The 20,054-nt window shown below is 45.6% G+C and overlaps 1 protein-coding gene across 7 annotated transcripts in view; it reads left to right on the forward strand.

Annotated features, from left to right (window-relative positions):
* The window catches only part of PLA1A (phospholipase A1 member A), a 38,346-nt gene extending 20,037 nt beyond the window's left edge, over positions 1 to 18,309 (forward strand). For 3 of the 7 annotated variants that reach the window (XM_078066414.1, XM_078066419.1, XM_078066410.1), the window contains 6 exons: positions 596 to 763; positions 1,877 to 2,002; positions 2,169 to 2,258; positions 5,744 to 5,852; positions 8,754 to 8,918; positions 9,710 to 10,134. In XM_078066414.1, coding sequence (XP_077922540.1) covers positions 596 to 763; positions 1,877 to 2,002; positions 2,169 to 2,258; positions 5,744 to 5,852; positions 8,754 to 8,918; positions 9,710 to 9,800 — 749 coding nt within the window. In that variant the 3' untranslated portion in view covers positions 9,801 to 10,134. Of the gene's footprint in view, positions 1 to 595; positions 764 to 1,876; positions 2,003 to 2,168; positions 2,259 to 5,743; positions 5,857 to 8,753; positions 8,919 to 9,709; positions 10,135 to 17,365 lie in introns of those variants that run through there. The other 4 variants (XM_078066415.1, XM_036066785.2, XM_078066418.1 and 1 more) reach the window with 4 other exon arrangements.
* Positions 18,310 to 20,054: the final 1,745 nt, after the last annotated feature.

Below are 20,054 nucleotides of genomic sequence, written 5' to 3' on the forward strand. Positions count from 1 at the left end.
AATTCATCCAATGTGAGTTACTTCAAATTTTTATACAGTAAACAATAACAAGAAAACCAGGTTTTTATTAAATTGGGACATTTGGCAAATTCAGTGAATCAGTCATTTGGCCAGGTGAACTCGAAGCACATTGACTTTCAGAGACTTACCATGAACTGCTGCTGACTCCCTTGATTGTCTCATCAGTAGGTTGGGTATCATGAGGTTGTAAAAAATTGGATTGTGTAGGTGATGATGAAGAAGGTAAAATGTGCAAACAGATACTCATTGTGAGAAGTGGGTCAGGATCACCAATTCCCAGTAAGCTCCTATTTTCCAAAAGAGAATTTGCATGATCATGGAAGATAGGTCTCAAATTAAACAATTTTTTTGATAGATTAAGCTTAGGTATCTCAGGAAAATTCAAAAGAAGAGGGAGAATATAGTAGCCATGTCCATTAACATTTTAAAATGTGGCTCAGGAGACATCCCATGTATTTATAGCCTGCTAGAATATAAAATTCAATAGAATTACAATAAGTAGCATGAAGGGATTTTCATTTGTCTTAAACTAAAGCCTTGGTTGTGTTTCCCGCCTCCCCCCCCCCCCCCACAGGCTACAGTTACCTGATCTGTGATCACATGAGGGCTGTGCACCTCTACATCAGTGCCCTGGAGAATTCCTGTCCACTCGTGGCCTTTCCCTGTGTCAACTACAAGGCCTTTCTTGCTGGACAATGTCTGGATTGTTTTAACCCTTTTCTGCTTTCCTGTCCAAGAATTGGTAAATGCCACCCCTTTGGCTTCCTTTGACAATTTGGGGAAAGTTCAAGTCTTGCTAGTTGTCACCTCTGTAAGTCCTGATTTCTTATGATCAACAAGTCTATCCACCCGGAGTAAGGAAATTCACTGATTAGGTGTTCAGCCTGTTCCCACCTGGAAGAAGGCATTTGGCCTTCCACGTCCCACCCCTCACCCTCTGTCCTGCAGCCTGATGCCATACTTGCTCTGCACACACCCTTCACACACAGCCCCTCATCTGCAAGTCCAGACTCAGGACACTTTAGAAACATTGGTATAGCCCAGAGCCTCTGCCCCCACTGCAAGACCAGATGCTTGCCCTAGGTCTTTCTAGCTAGGCCAGCCATTCTCCAACTCCTGATAGACTCTAAATCAAGGTGTTGTGGGGAATCCCCAAGAATGGCACCCATGGCCCACTTCAGAGGTGTGAGGCTATGGTGGCCATGTGCCAACTGGAGGCCTGCCTCATTACTAGTTGGGTTGGGCACATTCCTGGATGTTCCAGGCCAGTCTGGGGAGAAGGACTTGGGAAAGGCTGAGGGATCTGGCCTCAACTTACCCTCTGCAGGTCATTGCTGAGAACATCCTAGGGTTCTCCAAGATGAAGGATTTCAGGAAGAACTCTGGGAAATATAAATGGTTCCTTCCCCTCCCTCATTTTCTCACTTCTCACCCCCGGCTGCCACTCAGAACTGTGGCAGCCTGGCATTCCTTATGAAACGGATACCAGCTTGACAAAATGTTAAAGTAGATGTAGCTTCCCACAATAAAGCAAATCAACATTACTTCCGACTCAGTAGGCATATGCCACAGTGTCCCCCAGGTGTGATGGACCTGCTGATATAAACAGCCACCTCACACTATCTGCCAGTGTCACCTCTCGCCACACTTTCCCTGGCTCTGAACACCCCAGGGATGCTAACTACTTGTACTTCCAAGAATATTTCGTTTCTTCACCCTGTGTGTCTTTGTCTGAACTGTACTCGCTGCTTGGAGTGCCCTTCCCTAACTTGTCAGCTGCTATTCTTCAGGTCAAACGCTTCCCTGTGCTTCGTCTGCACAGGATATAAATGCCATCCAAACAACTCTCTTATAGATTATTTTGCCAATTGGAGACATAATTTCAAATTTCTGATAAATACCTCTTGGAATGGGCCAGATGATTTGAAGAATGTACTTCCTGTTTACTTCTGTGTTTATCCTTGGCTGGACTGGGTTGCAGGTACCCTGGGACTCACCATAGGGCATGGCATAGAATGGGCATACAGTGTGGGTGTTTGTAGAATGAACGAGTGCATGAATGAATCAAAACGTGGTTGGGTGCCATGGGACACTGCAAGGGCATCCTCAGGGCTCCGTTGTCTTTGTCTTTGCCTCTCTGCTTCCAGGGCTGATGGAACAAAGTGGTGTCAAGATAGAGCCACTTCCTAAGGAAGTGAAAGTCTTCCTGTTGACCACTGCCCAGGCTCCGTACTGTGGTGAGTTGGGGGAAAGACGTGTAGCTCAGCTCTGCTAGTGTGCTGTCCCGCAGAGTCCAGGGCTCTGGCTTGGGCTGTGTCTAGCACAGCATGGTGGCCGAGGCGGGAGGTGAAAGACTGGGGCAAAGATGTCATCGGAGGGGGGTGGGGGGCAGCAGCTACTGGTCTTAGATCCTGAACTTCCAGAGCTAGTCCAACCCATTGCTCTGCTGCAGATGAGGACTTAGGGACATCTTACTGTCTATATACTTCTCCTAGTCCCTCCCCACCTCCCTCCAGTGTGGGTTCTCTGTAGTGTGGTATTTGGGAGGGCCCTCTGGCTCCCTCCTTCCTGCATACTTTTTTACCCCCTCCTTGATGCTCATCTTATGCGTCTCCCACCCTGGCAGCCCTCTTAGGTCAGGGTCTCTGAAGAATATTGAACCTTGCCCTCTGCACATACATATTTCAGTTCTTCACTGTTGCTTCTAACCATAGCATTTCACTGAAGCGAAGATGCTAGTAAAAGATGTTAAATGTGAGAGGAAAGTATGTCTTAGAATCTATGAAATCTGTCCCAGGTTGGAGCATCATCTTTCCCTGGGCTATTTGCATCTTAAGTAGATGGACTAGACTTCCTTTTTTATGCTTGTTATCCTGGGATCTCATCTGGTTTATTGTGGGTACAGAACAAAAGTATGCTGGTTAGGATGATAAATTATATGGCCATGCTAATTCTAACTGATTTTCAGATCAGCTTATGTCTGGTTGGTGGAGGGATCTTAGTGACCATTCCTTCCTTGAACCAGAACTCCTGGTGCCGTGTGATATGGAGCCCAAAGCTCAGATTGTGGTCACATAAACGTGGATTTGAATCTCAGCTTCTGCACTTCCCAGATGTATGATCAGGAGAATCTGACTTAACCTTTCTGAACCTCTACATCCGTATGTAGAAAATGGGAGCAATAACAGTACCTACTTCAAAGAATGAACTGTGAGGATAGAATAAAATAGTATACAGGAAGTTGCTAGCACAGTGACCAGAACTTGATAAGTAATAGAATTCCTTTCCCTTTATCAGCCAGAGAATTGGAGGAGACTGGATGCGGGTGTTTATCATGCTAGAGAGAATTCCTGGCTACCTCTTAGGAACAAGTGGGTTACAAGAGTCAACTGTGGGCTTCTCACATATATCCACTCATTTGACAACCCAACTCTGAGTTAGGTGTGAGGACGGGGAGGCTCTGAGAGACGAAGCCTTGTGCCCGAGGCTACACAGTGAGGTGGAAAAGGCAGCATTCAACTCCGGGTCTTCTGACTCCCAAATCTGTTCTCTCTCCATGCCACCACCCACTTCCACTCTGGCCTCTTTGCCTCCGCTTCTGAGAGCGAATCTGCTCTTTACGGCCGTGTTTCTTGGTTACTCCTCTGTCCTCACCGCCCCCTCCAGAGGTCAGCTTGAGGGAGGATGCTTTGTCCAGTGGCAGAGGCGGCGAGGCCAGGACCAGAGCCTGGGGCACACTTGAGGTTAGAGGCCTTTTAAGGTCCCTGCTGAGGGAGATCCGCGGAGCCACCATTTTTGTGACTGTTTCCTATTTGTGGTGAGACACCCTCTCTGTGGCCCAGAAGCACGACCCTGTCTGTTCACCAACCTCAGAGAGGCACAGAAGGAAACAAGCCAGCATGGATACCTGCTTGCGTGTGCGCTCTGAGCCTTGCAGTTCTGAGCTTTTTGTTCTCAGCATTGCAGCCGGGACCCTCCTCTACCTGGAGGGGCGGGCCGTCCACCTGGCAGTTCAGGGGGCACCAGCAGCCCATAGCTGCCCCCTCTCACCCACCCCCAGGCCACCACGGCGCTGGGCTCCCCTTGCCTGGCTCGCTTGGGCTGTCGGGGTGAACACAGCAGTGTTCAGTGGTCACCCTTGACTCCTGCCAGGCATGCACCTGCTGGGCAGAGAAGCCCTCTCCAAATAACAATTTTTCTAACAATATTACTTTCCCCTTGTAGGACGTTTCCCATGAAGCGCTTTCTCCCCATTACCTCATTTCATCCTTGCCATGTTCTGTGGGGTAATGTCAAGCGTTATTGTTTACAGATGAAGGAACCAGGACATAGAGAGGTTCGGTAACTTAGGGAGAGGGACAGAGTGAGGAAGCAGGGCTGGGCCTTGGATTCGAGTCTCCTGGATCTCTTCCCATCCAGGGCTCTGTGTGCTGCTTCCCATGTCTCACTCCTGCACAGATTGGTTCCCACCCACCCAACATTAGTAGACCCGACCCTCCCCGGGCTTCCAGATACTGTAAAGAGAGAAGCAGAACCTTAGGAAGCTTTCTTGATGAGGTGAGACCTGCTGATAAAAGAAGGAGTGGTGTAATATATCAAACTCAGCCTAGAGAATGAAATTCCTAAAGCTTACATAGTTTAACTTTTATTCCACATTGCAGTTACCCACTCCAGTTCAGCCCTTGCCCATCACCATAACAATCTGCATCCCCTAGCAAACAACTGAGAGAGAGACAGAAGGGGCATGGCACTGGATGTTTTCCTCTGCGGAGGAGAAACATACGGTGCTTTCTTTCTTTCCTCTGGGTTCCTGGCTTCTTAGCACCTGTCAATGAGTCTTGTTACCAGCCCCATGAGCCCAGATGGATCACAGCACTCCTCCAGCTTAGTGCCAAGTCTACCTAAATCCACTTGATGTCCCTCCAATAACTGCCTGTTAAACATGACAAATGAAAAAGTACAAGTAGGGCAGAGGTGAGGGATTGCCTCTCCAGCTGTGTCCGGATCACCAGAGAGGTCTGTGAAAATGCCCCAAGACCGAAGATACTGCACAATGCGGCCAGCTGGGCCTCCCCCTTAATAAGGAAAGGACAGATGTTAGAGAAGCTGTAATTCTTCTTAACTTCTCTTGCCAGAGAGATAGCCGGTCCCGGGGGTATCACCACGAGCCGGGCTCCTCATCCAGGCTGTCAATGACACCAGCTTTGAAAGCCCCAGGATTCATGCTGCCTGGGAGGGTGGAGCCATCATAGAGGCTGCCACAGACGGGGAAACAGTCATCTCCTACACACAAGTGGGCTTCCTGAAACTGTGTGTATGGGGAGGAGCAGAGGGGGATTGCTACATTTTATGAGTTACTTATTTAGTATATGGGACATCCTTTTCAGTTCTTTCAAAATCACACCACCAAGGTAATGTCATCAAGCAGGGGGGAGTGGGACATTCTAGCATTACAAGTAATAACAAAAACTAACATGTATTGAATGCTTCCTAGCCACAGGCACTGTCTAAGGACTTTGTAGGTATTAACTCATTTAACTCTCATTCAGACCTATTTTTATTACCCCCAATTTACAATGAGGAAGCTAAGGATCTGGGATGGCAGGTAATCTGCTGCTAAGAGGCAGGTCTCAGACTCCTGCCCTGCGGCCCTCTGGGGCTTTGGGTGCGTTTTACACCACTGACCTCTGGCCCAGGCGTCTGCTCTGCTTTGGTTTTCCAGTGCATCACAGCCTCGTGGAGTTTTACTTGCAGGAGCCAAGAAACAAAGACACCCTCATCTCCGTCACCTTCCTTAGCAGCAATGTTACTTCCTTGGTCAAGATCACCATGTACGTAAGTGTCCCGCATCACACGCACACACATCTCCCACGACAGGCACTGTGTGCTCACTGAGAGGTGGCCCAAGCCCATTGGGCTGGAGGTGGGGGTGAGGGCAGTACCTCCGACGGATGCACCCACAGACACATGCTGGGCAACTGTCCCAGGTTCACGATCAGCAGTGGATTCAAGGATAGTGTATTTAGGCAATAGCAGAGGAGGCGGGCGAGCAGAAGTAATGGGATGTCTCAACGGGTGGTGAGAACATGAGAATTGGGTCCCTGATAGGAAACATTAGTCAGGAATCCAGGAAGGGGGCATCAGGGATGTCAGCAAGTAGGAAGATATCAGCCGCTAGCCCAGGGAGGGCTGACCAGAGCCTGGGGAGCACCCACTCCTGGAAAGTGGGGGTGGTACTGGGTGAGTGACTAGAACTGAATCACAGGCAGAGGGTCAGTTAGCAAATGAGTACAAGGTGAGGCCAGCACGGCTTGAGGCCATCTGGTGCTAATCCCTAGAACCAGGCTGAGCATTTCCTTCCCTTGTGGGGTCACATTTGGGCCTAGCAGCTGGCAGGACCAGGCTTGAGGTGGGAAGACAGAGAACTTCAACTATAGGGAGGCTCAAGCCTGGCAAGGGAGAGGAATGCAGCAGCAGGGGTGCTTGTCTCTTTAAAAAACAACTGGTAATGGGGCACCACCCTGCCCTAGGCTTGCGGAGTGGGTGTCTTTATGATAATCAGCTGTGACCAACAAAGAATAACCAGCCCCTAAAAAGGAAGTAAGCCATCGAAGGTGTTATCAATAGAGATGTTAAAAGGATTTAAGTTCCCTGGTTAGCTTTCTATAAAAGACCAACCCTAAAGGCCCTCTGGAGGCTGCAGCATTAGACATGAATTGTACTGTCAGGGAAGACAAATTTCTGCTGAGAGAAGCACACTTCTGGACTCCCAAACACCCTGCCACCAACCAGGGCTCCAGCTGACACAGGCCACAGAGAGAGAGGGATGGCAGGCAGTCAGGATCCCAACACAGATCTTCAGGTGCCCACGTGAGTCTTGCAGATTATAGCTGAATAATTCTCATTAGATCAGTTCGAGGTCGTGTTATTTCCATCAGGTGTCTTCATCACCTCTCTGTTTTGGTAGATGAGCCAACACTGGCTGGAGTCAAGATAATGACACACAGCTAGCTGCTGATTAGAATCACCTGGAGATCGTTAACCACCACTGACCGCCCCCCCCAACCCCCCCCCCCAGGCCAATTACAGCAGAGTCTCTGGGCATAGCCTCAACCACTACACCTTTAAAAGCTCCCTGGGTGATTGGAATGGATACCCACAGATTCTTTCTTCCTTCTCCCAAAAGCTGTTTGCGTTTTAATCTTTTGTGGAAGATTCAGAACATGGTTATCTTCAATTCCTTGGTTTTTTTTTTTTTTTCTTTTTGCAGAATAGAAATTGAAAAAAAGGAGGGGGGGTTATGTGTGGTCTTTCCTTACTTTCTATAGCTTTGCAAAACCCCAAGATTTCCTTCTAATTAGAAAATTTACCCAAACCAAGTCCTTAGGTTGTTGCGGAAAAATAAAAATCAGACAGGTGAGAAACCAAGTGATGCTCAGAGAAGTAGGAGAATTCAGGTTTATTTTACGCGTACGGACCCAGACGAGTTTGCACTCAAAATTAGGGGCCCGGGGCAGCAGCGTTATAGAGTGTTTTATAGGGGAGTGCAGGGGGTCAGGTTCCAAGGGCTGTGCTGGCTGCTGGTAGGTGGGTTTAAACTGGGGGGGTGGGGGCTGCTTTAGGCGGGAACAGCAGTGCAGGAAGGCTGTGGCGGGAAGCCTGTTGACAGAAGCAGAAATGGCTGGTTATCTCTTGCTCTACCAACAGAGCTAGTAACTTTGTATCTACTGGGGCCTGTGGGCCTGGGCCTGCTCTGGGTAATTTTCCTCTTCAAGGTCACTCACAGCATCCTTCATACCCTGCTAGTTTGCAAGCTCTTCTATCCATTCAGCTTCTTAAAAGGAAAAAAATTTTTTTTCCCCCTCTGATATATTTCAAAACACTTCTAAAATTAAAAAACAAAAATAAACCAGGAACAGCTTTTAAAGTCATATAGAATCTTCCTCAAAAGAAAAAAACAAACTGTATGACTAACCTTGGGTTGTTAAAAAGTACGCAAAGAAGACATTTTTATCACCCCACAGAGGCCAGAAAGGAAAGGGAAACCATGTGGTTGAGCCATGCGCCCCCTCTTCGATGATACCCAACGCCCATGTGCAAAGGCGAAAGCCCCGTCCCCCTGCTCTCCTCCTTTTTCTCCAGGCCCCACTGCTTCTGAGCCCGGAGAGGCCCCGGGCAGGGGCTAGCACGTGGGAGAGCTGGAGATTAGACCTAGGGCATGTGACTCCAAAGCCACACAGTTGGGAAGAGAGGAAACCTGGGTACCACACCAGCTCTGTCTGGTTTCAAGATCCGTTTTTTGTTTGTTTTTTCCCCATCCACACATTCATACTCAGTCTAAAATACAGTAGTCTACACAAAATTTATGGAACTGAATGCCCTAAAAGAGGGCTGTACTTCCAGTAGGTAGACCTGAAAGTGAAGATCTTCTCCAATTAGGAATCTAAGAAACACAGACATTTTTCCCAGATATGAAAATCTAAGAGCTACTCTTTTGCTGCCATGTCCACTTGTTTGCTTTCAAAAATCAACAACTATTTTCTGAACCATGTTTAAAGCTGTATGTGCACAGAGGGGCTGGTGAGTGTGATACAAAGGATCGTGGTCCCCACCTTCAAGGAGTTCTTTTGTGTGTGACAGCTAACCCACACTACCAGCAGAGCCCTGTAGGAACCAAGGGGGAAGCAAAGGCCAAATGTGCTTGGGTAAATTAATTTCCCTTTCCCTTGCAGACCTAGACAGGAACTTCAGGGGAAAGGAGTCATAGCTCACGCCAACCCTCAGTGCCAGATAAACCAAGTGAAACTCAAGTTTCACTCTTCCCACCGAGTTTGGAGAAAAGACCGGACCACCATTGTTGGGAAGTTCTGTACTGCTCCTTTGCCGGTCAATGACAAGTAAGCCCAAAATCCACCCTATTCCACCCCACTCCACCCAACCCCGAAACACCCACAAGGACCAATCCTGACCTTAGATGTGACATTTGCTGAGATGCAATCTCATCACAGTGGTGAGCTTCCTCAATGAAGAGATGACAAAGACCCAGGGTTTTCTTGAATTTCCTGTGGTGTCATCTTGGGTTGGAGGTGTTAGAAAGCCAAAGAGGGTGGAGAATAGCTGGGGTGTGGGTGAGGAACAGAGAGATCTGGCACACACCTCCACCACTTTCTCCACAGCCAGGTACTCCCTGGATTCTTCCAGATTTAATTGTTTTCTTTAACTCTTTAAAAAAATCATTTAAATTATTTTCAAGTGTATAATTCAGTAGTCTTAAGTACATCCATCCTGTTGTACAACGATTACCACTTTTAATTTCCCATTCCCACTTCAATATAAGAAACCTCATTTTATCTGATATATAGCTGGATAATTTTATATATAAACAGTCTGTTTTATATATGTCTTATTTAGTTTCTATGTATGATTTTATTGGAGTAAAGATTTCTAATTGCACAGCCTGGTCACATTCACAGATGTGGATCCACCTGTGCCTCTAGCAGGGATTTATACTAGTCTTACCCCTCTGGGCACATGGAGGGCAGGAGTAGTAGACTCCTATAATGGACGATTGTAGACTTCTTCCACCTGACACCATGGAACCACAAGAGCACACGACTCCTAGCCCTCTCTCCTGACCAATCAGGAACCTGCCCTGAGCGTATACCTTCTTGTTGCTCTTCTTTTGCAGCAAAGAGATGGTCTGCTTACCTGAGCCATTGACCTTACAAGCAAGTGTGACTGTTTCTTTTGACCTGAAAATAACGTGTGTAATAGTATAAGCCTGGACAGGATACATCTCCCTGGACTTCAGAGGAGGTTGGGTAGCTATGTTCAACTTATTCTAGGCCATTACTACTAGAAGGAAGGCAAAACTCTTGATTATTTCCCTCATAGTTACCCACTTTAGAGGGGAGAGAGAGCTCATCTAACAGAGCTTTGTCTCTATTACCAATTTGAACCACCTTACAAAAATACCATTTCAGCTTTACTATTCATATTTAACTGCAATTGCCCCATATCCTTGAACATCTGTATCTAGGATCCAATAGAAACATTCACAGGAAAAATGCTTTTTAAAAAAAAATAATAATAAAACACCATGGAATATCTGAATGATTTGTTTTATTGGAATGGAATTCTGTTATGTACAAAAATGTGATTATCTATAGATTGGAGAAAACAATGGATGCTGAATTCTCTGTACTAAAATAGCAATTGAAAAGAAGTTCTTGGAACAAGAGAGGGGATGGAGGGCAGGGAGGAAGATGGAAGACCGCTCACCATTGCCTCCTCTGGATATCTGGAAGGTTTTGAGGATCCGAGAGATCTTTTGGGGATAGAAGTGGATCTTCTTTGCGTCAGTGTTTCCCCAACTTTGTTGTAAGTTACCTCACATCAGCCATAGTCCAGCCAGAAACAGATGATGTGCTCAAAATGGGTAATTTGTGGAGAATTTAATAAAAAGACTATTGACAGAGGTGTTAGTAGGAAGTGGGAAGACCAAAAGGGATAGTGTGGTTCCCTGGGGCCAGGGGCCATGGCAACTGCTACTGTGCTTGGTCTGAAGAGGCAACAACACCAGAATCCTGAGACTGAGAGGGGCTGCTAGACTTTCAGACAAGGGACACGGTCGCCAGGCAGCAATCCTGCAGGGAGGAGACCGGGAAGATAGATTCTGTGACCTCACTCCTCTCTCTGCCCTCATCTCCTGCTTGTGTTCCCCATTGAATGACTCCAACCAGAAGCCAGAAGGCGAGAGGCATGCTGATGTGAGCCAGGGCGTAGAGCAGGACAGGGAAGGGTGGAGAGTGGCTGGGGTGGGGGTGAGGAACAGAGATCTGACACACCCCTTCCCCACTCTCTCCACAGCCGGGTACTCCCTGGATTCTTCCAGACTTACTCGTTTTCTTTAACCCTTTAAAGCATCATTTTAATCATTTTTAAGTGTACAATTCAGTAGTCTTAAGTACATCCATCCTGTTGTGCAACAATTAACCACTTTGCATCTCCAGACCTTTTTCATCTTCCCTAACTGAAACTCTATCCCCATTGAACAGTTGCTCATTGCCTCTCTCCCCCTGCCCCAGGTAATCACTATTCTGCTTTCCGTCTCTATGATTTCTACCCTTCTAGAATACCTCATACAATCATACAGTATTTGCTCTTTTGTATCTGGCTTATTTCACTTCGCATAATGTTTTCAAGGTTCACCCATGTTATAGCATGTGTCAGGATGTCCTTTTCAAGGGTGAATAATATTCCATTATATGTATATTCCACATTTTGGTTATTGATTCATCCATCCGTGGACACTTGGATTACTCCAGCTTTTGGCTATTGTGAATAATGCTGCTGTGAACATAGGCGTGCAAATATATGTTCAAGACTTTTTTTTTTTTTAAAGATTTTATTTATTTGACAGAGAGAGACACAGCAAGAGAGGGAACACAAGCAGGGGGAATGGGAGAGGGAGAAGCAGGCTTCCCGCCGAGCAGGGAGCCCGATGCGGGGCTCGATCCCAGGACCCCGGGATCGTGACCTGAGCCGAAGGCAGACGGTTAACGAACGACTGAGCCACCTAGGCGCCCCTGTTCAAGACTTTTTAAAATGTGCTTTGAAAGAAACTGCTGACTTGCTGACTCCTGCTTGCCAGTAAAGGCAGGAAAATGACCTGAGCCGCAGGCTGCAACTGCGTCACTTGAGCCAGCACCCAGCTCACCAGACTAGAGAGCTTGGGCCTTTGTCTGGGCTGCAGAAATGCAGCAAGAGGAGAGGGGACATGCTGTGAATACTGACATACCTGCTTTATTTTCTGCACCACAGTCAGGAGGACCAATAACATGTCTGAAGAAACTTCCCCCAATATGCAGGTTTGGAGTTCATTTTTATTTTTCAAAATCCAAAGCCCCTCTTTCTTTACTCCCTCCCTTCCTCCACCCAGGGCCCGGGCAAGAACCTGCCTGGACACGGGCTTACCCAGAGGTGGGTTCAGGCTGCACTTCCTGTAGCTCATCTGCCATCCTGGGAGACACTGCTTAGCACATAGTGCTTATCGCTTCGCGCTGTGTGCGAATTATGCTTCTATGATCAAAATTATGTTACGGGATGCTGACTGGTGTTACGCTGTCCTGACCTGTTTTACCCTGTCCTCATACTTTCAGTTTTGCCCTGGACACACCCCTGTGTTGCTTTGCTAATAGCTTCTTACTTTAAAGTGCCGTTAGACTCTCCCACATTTGATTTTCCTCCCTGTCGGAAACTTTAGATCATTACCTTAAACAAAAAACCAGTTTCCCTTTATCACAACTTAGTACAATGAGAACATAATGTTTAAAATTCCAACAAGATACTGTGGCTTGCTGAGGGCTCTATGCTCCAGGCCTGTCTTTTCCTTATTAAAAAGGGAAGATCAGCAAATACGGGAGAGATGTCAAAACTGTATTAACAGTCAGAGACTTTCTTCTGTATGTAATAGTGAATTGAAAGAAAATGAAAATAGAAATAGCAATCTCACCATGAGATTTAATGTTATTTAAAGCTGGGTCTATGTGCTACCTTAAACCATCTTGCCCAGCAGCCTACACTTTGGGAAACCCGGCTTTAAGTAGGTGGGGCATGTGTGAGTTCAAAAAAAGGGAGAGGTAACATGGAATTCTTCTTGATGCCAAGGCAAGAGCGTGGGTCTCCCCTCCACACCCACGTTGCTCACAACTCTTTGAAGATCTTCTCATGAACAGAGACTATTACAGAAGTAATCCACTTCAGTAGTCAGCCTGTGCCCTTACGTGGCACTACAAACATGGTTTCCAGACCCTTCTCTTGTCTGGTCACTCTACCCTGAATATGTTCAGTTTGTGCCATGATCCCAGGACTGGGCTCGATATTGGAGGCCTTCCTCCCACAGAATATATACCAGGAGTATATTTTCACATGTTCCTCATAGTAGTCCTCCAGTAATTCAGCCCAAGAGTCACTTCAGGGAAACTGTAGAGTCTATATTTTCATAGTCTATATTCTTATTTTATATTTTTAAAGAGTCTATATTCTTACTGTATCCAGCTTGCTTGCTTTCTTGTGGAGTTGATTTTTTGAACCTGAATGAACTTTTCATACAACCCAATTCCATTCCATATTATTGTTGTAGTATCTCCAACTTGTGAGGAATTTCTTTTTTTTTTCCCCCCAGACTCTTAACTACAGAGAACAAACAGAGGGTTACCAGAGGGAAGGTGGGCAGGGGGATGGGTGAAACAGGTGAAGGGAATTAAGAGTACACGTATCTTGATGAGCACTGAGTAATATACAGAATTGCTGAATCACTATATGGTACACTGAAACCAATATAACACTGTATGTTAACTATACTGGAATTAAAATTTAAAAAAATTTATGGTCCCGTGGTCAGAGGCATGCTGGACATCCCCTCCAAAGAGAAAGACAAACTATTTCATCTTTCACCAACTACAATGAAAATGGATGCCCAGTGCCAGGTAGGTGTCTCTGGGTTCTGGAGGCATCATGTTCTACAGCTAGCAATACATTGATGGCCCATATCCGGAGTGAGAACAGTGGCTGGATCTGAGAGCTGTAAAACAGGAAAGGGCTCCGCAGCCAGTCCAGACTGCAATGCAAGCAGCCCTCCTGTTTGAGTCACATGACTCAGTGGATCCCCTGGTGTTATCAGTGGTAGGAAAATATGCTGTGCGAAGTTTGTGGCAAGCCCCATTGAAAAAATCACAATGTAAGTCCCTGAGGTTCGGGAACAAGGCCATGCCTTCTGGAAAAAAAAAAAAAATTCCCTGTCAGGAATTTCTTATATCCTGATTTTATCCTTTTTTTTTTTTTTTTTTTAAAGATTTTATTTATTTATTTGACAGAGAGAGACACAGCGAGAGAGGCAGGGGGAGTGGGAGAGGGAGAAGCAGGCTTCCCGCCAAGCAGGGAGCCCGATGCGGGGCTCAGTCCCAGGACCCTGGGATGGTGACCTGAGCCGAAGGCAGACGCTTAACAACTGAGCCACCCAGGCGCCCCATCCTGATTTTATCCTTAAGAACATTTAGTTCTCCCTCCAAGCTTCATGTAATTTTTATATATTTATCATAGGGATAAATATATATATACATATAAATATATATATATTTTATATATATATGCACATTTATATATGACATTTTTATAGACTGCAGTTTTTATATAGCCGAGAACTTGAAAGGAGAAGGTAAAGGTTAAAGCCCTACTTCTGACCTACCTCTAGAAGCTTCTTTCAGATTAATCAATACCCTGGGTCTCACCCTTCACATATATTTCTAACTCATGTTTATCTTGACTACTTACATATTACGAGAAAAGTTTCAGTACTTTATATCTACAATGATCCCCTGATTTGAGGGAGAGAGAGAGAAAAGAGAAATTATATGATTAATTGAGTTTTAGCATGACTTAATTCCCAGGAGCCCATGTAGGCTCTCCTACTAATTGCTACTTCATTTCCTAAATACATAAAAGTGATGTTGTTAGTGATTTGTTCCTGGACTTTGCTGATAACACACCGAGCTTCCGAGGAATCTCTGCTTTCCCTCTTTTTGGTCACTGGAGCAAATGTATCTACCTACCATCTTCTAACTTCTTTCTTTAGGATTATTCAGTGATCCCCGAACAAAGAGCTCAGTTACCCTACAAGGTCTTTCTAAAGCAAGGCTGTGATTCAGGATCTGGGTACCAGGATTCATTTAAAGCAGCTGGGTGATCTCTTTCTATTCTTGACCCTCAGATTAATTTCCAAACAAAACACTCCTCTACATTATCATATATATTTTTGAAACTACAAAATCAATAGATGCTCATTTTAACAAGTCAAACTGTATAGACCTATAGCTGCCATGGTCCTGAGGTCATCTATGTTAATAGCCATATACATCCTTCTACACATTTCTCCATGCAGATACAAATATATACATACAAAGCTTTTTTTTTTTTTAACAAAAATGAAATCATAGCACACCTATTGCTCTGCAATTTTCCTTTGTCACTTAATAACCTATCCCTCCTATTAGACATAGGTCTAATTTACTCACTGGATGTGTAATAATCCACAGTATGGATCTGCCATAACTTAGTCAACCATCTTCTTTGTGATGGATATTGAGGTTGTTTCAACTACAAATGATGCCACAATAGATATTTTTGTACATCTCTCTCATTTATTGGTACCTCCATTTCTATATGGTAGATTTCCTGTGTGAGAATTGCTAGGTCAACAGATATATCAAAAGGTTAGTAATGCTGGATTACTTTCCAAAAATGTCATACCAATTCACAAACTCTCTGACAATGGTTCAAAGAAAATGTTTTCTTGCAATTACTTATTCAAGTATTTGTCTTCCTAAGATAAGTTACTCAAATCCCCAAATTTCTCCTCCGGAGTTCCCATGTGGTGTTCAACTGGTTCCAAGTTGGCTGACTCATACCCATCTGTGAAACTGGAATGACACTTTCCTTCAGAACTATAGGGGCCTGAGATTTCATTACCTTTAAAAATGGCATTCATTAAGATGCCATAGTCTCTGAAGAGTGAAACCACTGGGAGGGGGGAGCTATAAAGAAGTTAAAAAAAATAAAGGCTTATTTTTTTATGATTATAAAATTCAACTCATCTAAAAAATTTCAGCCAATGCAGAAAGTTAAGAAAGAGAAAGTGAAAAACTAAAACTTCCTGAGCATTTAGTAAGGGCCAGGTATTGGTCTAATCCCTTTATATAAATTATCTCAATCCTCCCAGCAATTCCATATATTACCTCATTTTACCTATGAGGATGCAGAGGGAGAGGGAAATTAAGCACCTCACCCATGGTCATGCAGCTAGCAATGGGTGAAATCAGGATTCACACCAAGCCACATGCCTCCAGAACCTGGGCTCTAACCACCGCGTAATACAGGTTAGCCTGCTCAAGATGGTTTCTAGCACTTGTATCCAAATGTCTTATTGAAACAGAAACTTCCTTAGTCTGGTCCCACTCTGCCTAACTGAAATTACCTGCCATGTCCCCCAGTGTGCTGGAGCCGGCACCCCCCTAAAACATAGTGTGGACGATGTCGCCTCCAGCCTTTGCACCTGCTGCCCCCACCATCCCCTTCAGATTCTACCAGGCGTTCAGGGTCCACGTCCAGGTCTATCTCTTCCAGGAGGGCTGGCCATCAATATGTCATTTCAGTCAGTAGCTATGCTGCCTTGCAGTGGTGGTCAATAGTTTCCTGCATGTATGTCAGGCTTCTATAAAGAGATTGTAAGGTCCTTAAAGGCAGGGGCTGTGTTTTCTTTTTCTCTGTGTCCTCCACGTTGTAAGCATGCAATAAAAACTTCTTGAGTGGAATTCAAGACAGCATTCTAATGATGTAGACGAAAGCAAAGAGAGATCAGGCTTAACTGACCTGAGAGGCTTAACTCCAACAACGGGTTGGTGTCTTTTCATTTAGTGTCAGAATGGCCTTCATTTATTCATCTTGTTTTAAGATTTTGCTTGCCAGTGTTACATTTGAACCTTTAAAGATTTCTACAGGAGTGTGGTGCCTGGCAGGCTCAGTCGGTAGAACATGTGACTCTTGACCTCGGGGTTGTGAGTTTGAGCCCCACATTGGGTGTAAAGATTAGTAAAAAATCAAATCTTTAAAAAAAAATCTCTACAGGACGAAGCTCTGGGTATATAAAAGGAATTATATTGAAACATACATCTCGTCAAATTGCTGAAATCTCACCCAGTCCTTGCTCTCCTTGTTCGGTGGCCCTAAGTGACCTTCTCAGAGAGACATACACTGCTGCCCCCAGCCTTAATCATGCCTCTAACCTCACTCGTGGGCACTCTCAGGCCCTGGGGTGACCATCACAACCCCATCTTTACCCCAGAGAGGTTGGCCTCCTCCCCTCAGAGGGGAGCCTGAAGGTGATGTGACCATCCCTGTGCCTGAGTTCTTCCATTTCCCAGGCCCCCAAATCCTCCCTATCCTCAGTATTCATCCCCTCATTTATGAAACTGTAACTGTTTGCTTTATGGGACCATTCTGTGTCCTGACAACAGCCTAAACTCAACCCATCCAAAATCAACTCAACATCTCCCCCGAAGTTGTTCTTCCTCTCCTCAACGGTAATAGCCACAACACCATCATCCAAAATGTAGGCTTGAAGCCTGAGTCATCTTTGGCTCAGAACACTATAATGCTCAAAAAACAAAAACAAAAAAACAGTCATCCTCCTTTCTCCCTCCCAATACCTTATTTACACTTAGACACCATCTCTCTTAATTTCTTCAAAATGTGTCTGATATTTGTCCCTTCCCCTCTGTTCTCTCAGACATGTGGTGAGGCCCTGGATTAGTCAACAAACCACAGAGTGTCAGAGGAGGAAACCAGAGCCCAGAAAGATGGAGGGAATCGCCTGAGGTCAAACAGCCACTGGAGAAACAGCACGGCCCCTCTCCCGTTCGTATGGCACTTCCAGACCTGCACTGCACTTCTGCTGGATTTTAGGAACTCAAAGTGACTCTTCATTACCTGTGACACGTGAGCTTTAGGAATTTTTGGAAGTTAACAAGGGACAGTGTTTGCCTGGAAGTAAATTCCTGCTGCTACCTTGAAGCTCTGGGTCTTTCCCATCTATCCAGGCCTGTGCCAGTATAAACAGTTCTTATTTTGGACAGAACCGGAGGGTGGAGAGGTAGAAAGAGATCTAGGCGAATATCCAGGGAAGGAGAGCCCACTATGTGAACACCTCTCTTCAAGGCCCTGGGGTTAGGCCGAGTCCAGTGAAAAGGCGCCTTCTCTCTTGCAGTTACCAGCCCTCACAACTGTACAACTTCCGGTGTTCACTCAGCCCTCCTGGTCTGGACCCCAACCTCAAGATCATTCCTTCTCACTCTCAGCCCCGGGTTCATTTCAGAAGCTGCCCTCTGCTGTATTTCCTCTCTGGAGAGTACAGGGAAATGGGCAAAACTGGAGACATGTGATCCCAAAACCAGAATGTTTGTTCATTCGTTCATTTATTCACTCATGTGGCAAACCTTTATTGTAAGCCAACTATGTGCCAGGCACTATTCTGATGGCAATTCTCTTAAAAATAACTGCAATGAGGGGCGCCTGGGTGGCTCAGTTGGTTAAGCAACTGCCTTCGGCTCAGGTCATGATCCTGGAGTCCCAGGATCGAGTCCCGCATCGGGCTCCCTGCTCGGCGGGGAGTCTGCTTCTCCCTCTGACCCTCCCCCCTCTCATGCTCTCTCTCTCTCATTCTCTCTCTCAAATAAATAAATAAAATCTTTAAAAAAAAAAAATAACTGCAATGTATTGAATGCTTACTATGTGCCAGGCATAGTTTTAAGTCTCATTAAACTCCCACAGCAACATATGAGAGAGGTTCTTTTTTTTTTTAATTATGTTATATTAGTCACCATACAGGGCATCATTAGTTTTTGATGTAGTGATCCATGAGGTTCTTTTTTTATTGCAAACTGAAGTGCAGAGCATTTAGGAAACCAGACAATGAAAGTGGCAGTGCTGAAATTCAAACCCAGGTGGTCTAGCTCCAGAACTTTGTTTTCTTAACCCTACACTATGTTGATGGAGCATCCTAACTCAATCAACGTCTATTTATGTCATCCCCGTCTCCCTTCTTTTTTTTTAAACTTGATTTCCTGGCAATGGCACGGTGTCTGGCCATGATGCATTAAAGTCAGTTTTACTGGGTCAGATAAAATAACACAGCGTAAATAGGGTTTAAAAAATATGTGTTTATGTTTGTGATGAAGAAATGACAGCTGTGAAATAATTTGAGAGCTCCTGAAGCTGAAAAAGAAGAGAAATAGAAGGTATGTGGTGAATAGTGAAGAATCAGGTTACAAGAAACACAATTCGGGGAAAAGAGAAGAAACCACACCAGAGAAATTAGGGGTGACCAACGCTCTCCTGTCACACACTTCAGGGAGGGGCAGGCAAGCAGTGTGAGCTGTCCACAGGCAGGAGATGGGGGGCAGCAGGCCTGAGCTCCTCAGCCGGGCCTGGAGAAACCAAACAGAAAGGATCCTTACTCAGTCGCGCATGAGTCAAAGACAAAGTTCCCTAGCTTGAAAGGGGGCAGAAGCAAAAGAACGCTGGTAAGTGAACTAGAAGTTTCTAAGATCCTAATCTGACCCATGTTGAAATGTTTAGCCTCTGAGTTTAACAAAGATCTAACAATTACCAACTGAATGCCAGGCACATGGCACCATGTAAGGTGTTGGGACCAGGGCAATAAGTAAGAATCTGCCCAGCCCTCAAGCACCGAGACAGGAAGTCTGGAGGGAGATGAGCTGAGGGAGGTGGTCCCAGAGGACTCTGAGAGTCCTGGAGGGGACAGGTTAATGCTGACAGAGGTGGGGTAAATGGCAGGGACAGTGTGGGAGGGGTGGGGACGCTTGTAGTAGCCTTGACGGATGGATAGGATTCAGAGCAGAGGGTTGGTTGGGTAGAGGGCACTTCAGGCCATTGAGCAACTATCAGCCGGCAGTCGACAGTTGGCAATCGTGGGCTGTGCGGAAGAGGACTCTTGGTAAGGATCACGTCAGAGAAGTGAACCAAAAGTGAAATAAAATCCCATGATCTCTAGGGAAATTTCTGAGTGGGAGACATGTGTCAGTGTATGAATTCCATGACAATTAAAAGTGAAACCCCTGAGAGCATTGTTCACATTTTTCAGTCAAGATTTGTAGGGGAGTCTACAGGAAACCAGGGTGTCAAGAATATATAGGGAAGAAGATGCAGAACCTCTAAGATGGATTTGACTCCTCTCCCAAGCAATTCTCCCCAGGCTATCTCTCAGATGTCTGCCTCTCTGTTGCCATCGCCATCCTACGTTCTGGCCCTTGGTACCTCACAACCTCACTGACCATTTCAATGGCCAACACTGTTCTCCTGGCTTTGTATTCTCAAGTCTCTCAGAACGTGAACGTTTATGAAACAGCTATACTCTGCCAGGCTCTGTGGTATGCACTCAACGCAACTTCCCTCAGCGC

This window comes from Halichoerus grypus, chromosome 1 (assembly GCF_964656455.1).
Source record: "Halichoerus grypus chromosome 1, mHalGry1.hap1.1, whole genome shotgun sequence".
Classification (NCBI taxonomy): Eukaryota; Metazoa; Chordata; class Mammalia; order Carnivora; family Phocidae; genus Halichoerus; species Halichoerus grypus.